The sequence below is a fragment of the Aplysia californica genome, unplaced genomic scaffold (genome assembly GCF_000002075.1).
Source record: "Aplysia californica isolate F4 #8 unplaced genomic scaffold, AplCal3.0 scaffold00229, whole genome shotgun sequence".
NCBI lineage: Eukaryota > Metazoa > Mollusca > Gastropoda > Aplysiida > Aplysiidae > Aplysia > Aplysia californica.
The window spans coordinates 491,299-493,287 of NW_004797499.1; the positions used below are offsets into that span (position 1 = coordinate 491,299).

The 1,989-nt window shown below is 45.3% G+C and overlaps 1 protein-coding gene across 1 annotated transcript; it reads right to left on the minus strand.

The window, feature by feature from the left end:
* Positions 1 to 66: 66 nt before the first annotated feature.
* On the minus strand, positions 67 to 1,632 carry LOC101850252 (prostaglandin reductase-3). The gene has a single exon (XM_005099928.3). The coding sequence runs from the start codon at positions 1,604 to 1,606 to the stop codon at positions 431 to 433; it is 1,176 nt and encodes a 391-aa protein (XP_005099985.2). The 5' UTR covers positions 1,607 to 1,632; the 3' UTR covers positions 67 to 430.
* Positions 1,633 to 1,989: the final 357 nt, after the last annotated feature.

The following is a 1,989-nucleotide window of genomic DNA, read 5'->3' on the forward strand; positions in this document are numbered from 1 at the left end:
ACACACACACACACACACACACACACACACACACACATACACACACACATATACACAATCAAACAAGACATGTTTTTTAAACAGGTGTACAGGTAGACGTTAATTGACATCCCTACAACTGATGAACCTTTAAACTTGAACAATGGCCCATCCTGGGCATACCTAAAGAGAAAATGAGGATGATGAATAAATCAGACAAAAAGGCCCTACGCTTATGTTCCAAACTGCCGGCTGGGAATGGAAAGGTAAGCCTGGCGGTAGAACCATATAATATAAGATGGTGAAAAACTGCTAGAAAAAATTAAGCCTTGAGGCCAAACCGGTGGTTTCAACATGTTGGATATTCTGGCGACAGCTCCGCGTGTTCCGTCGATGACACTTTTGTGTGACGTCACGGCCTACTAATGATGGATCAGAGTATTCAGTCATATTAAAGTTCAACCATGACTTTTCCTACACTTTTTCGTGAATACAGATATTCCACAGCGTCTACAATTTTCTCTAGTCCCACGAAAGGACCGCTGGGAGCGTCTTCGCCCCTGTCTGCGAATGCTTTGATCATCCCTTGCTCACGGAGCCCCACCAGGGTATCCACATAACGTTGAATTTCACCAAAGTAGTCTGTGAGAATCATGCCTCTTAAACTGGCCGATTTGACGAGTAAAGTCAAAGGGATGGAGACCTCAGACTCAAACTTGAGCTCCTCGAACGTGTTTTTGTCCTCGTTTTCAGGGTAGCACGATATTTGACCAATCACAACGATGCGGCCTAAGCGAGCAAGGTTTTTCAGCGCGGCGTCGAAAAGTTCTTTCCCGACACATTCGAAGACTACATCGATCCCTTGCGGGTACTCCGAACTCAGAACAAGATTGAGATTTTCTTTCGTGTAGTTCACAACACGATCACAACCCAGTTGAGAAAGGAAGGCGACTTTACGTTCAGTAGAGCACGTTCCAATCACGTGACATCCGGCCAGTTTCGCTATCTGTACAGCAAACTGCCCGGCCCCTCCAGCAGCCGCCGTGACTAGAACCGTCTTCCCTGCCTTCAGATCTGCTTCCTTGTCCAGCGCAACGGCCGCGGCCAAGCCGCTGGCAAACATGGCTAGCTGTTCAGCCTCGAGAGAAGGTACGTGAGCAGATACAGCATCAGCGGCCACCGTGTACTCCGCGAAAGCTCCAGGATTCATGTAAGCTACATACTGACCAACTTTGAACTTGGAGTTTTCTCCCACTCTCACCACCTCCCCCAACGCTTCCATACCAGCTGCACACGGCAGCTGGAGGTCAAAGTAGCGACCGTTGGTGAAGTTGATGTCCGAGGCGTTGATGCCCACGTACTTGTTCTTGACTAAGATCTGCTCCTTCTCAGGAGACGGTACAGGCCCTTCCTCAATCCTTGTCACATCACGGAAGTTCACACCCAGTTTCTTCACAACAATTTGTTTCTGAGTAGCAGGGATTTCAGTCGAAGCCATTGTATTCACTTTTCTCCGTATGTTGGTGTCTGTTGGCAGAGAGGAAAACAGCAATCGAAACCAAAGAACCAACAGAACAAAACCAAAAAAATCCAAATTACATAATATGTAATAATCTAGCACGTACATAGCGAAACACGTAAATTACGAAGTTTTTCAGGTCTTGGAAAACAGTGTACTTACATAATGAAATTCGCACATGACTAAAAGATTTCTGCGTCCCGTTGATTTCGCTACGTGCGTGCTGGACTGAATATTATTATGTTAAAACGAAAAGAAAAACCGGGGTGGGAACAGATTTCTGTAAGACCGACAACATAGCTTTTTTGGGTATATTTCGAATATCATGAACTAAAATATGTTCTTCTTTTATAGGTTGGGTAACAGATCAGTGACTGCAGCACTTTAGTACATGTATTAAACTTTGGAATCCTGAACCCCTTAGCCCCACGAGAACCACTGACGATAAAGGAGCTAGCATTACTATCAAGTCAAGAGTATCTTTCATAATG